Source organism: Entamoeba invadens, assembly GCF_000330505.1.
Source record: "Entamoeba invadens IP1 unplaced genomic scaffold scaff_1105074724701, whole genome shotgun sequence".
Classification (NCBI taxonomy): Eukaryota; Evosea; order Mastigamoebida; family Endamoebidae; genus Entamoeba; species Entamoeba invadens.
The window spans coordinates 1-1339 of record NW_004191767.1 but is presented as its reverse complement, the minus strand read 5'-3'; the positions used below and the strand labels follow the sequence as shown (position 1 = coordinate 1339).

Here is a 1339-nt window from a genome sequence, read left to right as displayed (position 1 = left end):
TTTTATCCGAAGATTCGACTTGGTGTTCACAGCATATTGAGGCGGTACCCACTTGGTGCCCAACAAGGTGGTTGAGTCAAGGGAAGATTGTTTTTTTCGTTCGAGTTCACTGGACTGATATTGAAAAGAGATTGTCAGAAATGGAAAAGGAAATTGTATTTATTGGAGACGTTGAAAAGAGTGAACTGACTACATTTTTTCGAGATAACGCAAACTATGTCGTTTCAAGTTATCTTGTTGATACTTTAAATACACTTTGCGACCTCAATCAATCTTTGCAAGGAACGAATGCATTTATGTTTCATGAAATGGGTGTTATAAGGAATTTTTATATGGAATTGAGAAACAAAGTCGTGAAAATAAGTCAATACAATTTTTCTTCTTTCGAAACCATAAAAGACTTGAAGTTCGAACCAGACTGTTTCATTCATGATTTCATTGACATCATTCTTACCATTATATATGGCATGGAATTCCGTTTTCCATATGTAAAATGTTCGTCCTTTGATCATTGTTTAGAGATGAAATTCTCGGAAATTGAACAAAAAAGTTTATTTGCTTTATTTTTTGAAGAGTATGTTGAAACATCAAAGATGTTGCCTAAAGAATATACTCAATTTAAAGACGACATTGATATCATTAAAAAAATAAGAAACACCAAAGTTGTTGATGTAAAGAATGTGAATGGGTTTCCAGATCTATTGGCATATAAAGATATGATAAATAGAAACGGGGAACTGTGGAAATTTACTCTCTATATCATGTCGATATTCCCGACAAGTGTTATATCCGAATCAACATTTTCTATTGCAAAATATACTTGGAGACCCAATATAAAACAAAACACTTTTAACCTTAGGAAGTCACTCGTTTTTGTTGAATTTTTTTTGCTGGAAAGGGAAAACTGGATATTTTCTATCCAGATCTTTTTGTAAACAAAAAAAAACAAAATGTATAACAATAAATTCAAGCATTCATTTTGAACCATTCACCACATCAAACGCGATTGCAATCACTACATGATTTGCGTTGCGAATGTCGCAACAAGTAGTTGTTTTTTTGTTTGCAGTCGTGACAATATTCAGATTTTTCCTCTAATGGTTTTGATGTACTTGTTTTCTAGACGTTCCATGGTAATGTCAAAACCCATATATTTTATTAATTATGTTTGCTCTGTTTGGGAAAGTCTTGTTTGTATCAAAATGTTTAAAATGTAAAACGATGGTAATTGAAAACAAAGGATATGTATAAAAGTCATCCAAATTTGTTGATCTCATCCTGGTAATTTTCTACATAACCTTTGTCCTTTGAAACATTGTCACTATCAAAACCATCTGAC

General features: G+C 32.1%; 1 protein-coding gene across 1 annotated transcript; it reads left to right on the top strand.

Moving 5' to 3' along the window:
• EIN_516680 (hypothetical protein) lies at positions 1-935 on the top strand (the record flags this gene model as incomplete). The annotated part of the gene is made up of 2 exons (XM_004184240.1): positions 1-98; positions 129-935. Coding segments are annotated over 2 exons (905 nt in total), but the record flags the coding sequence as incomplete, so codon positions are not given.
• Positions 936-1339: the final 404 nt, after the last annotated feature.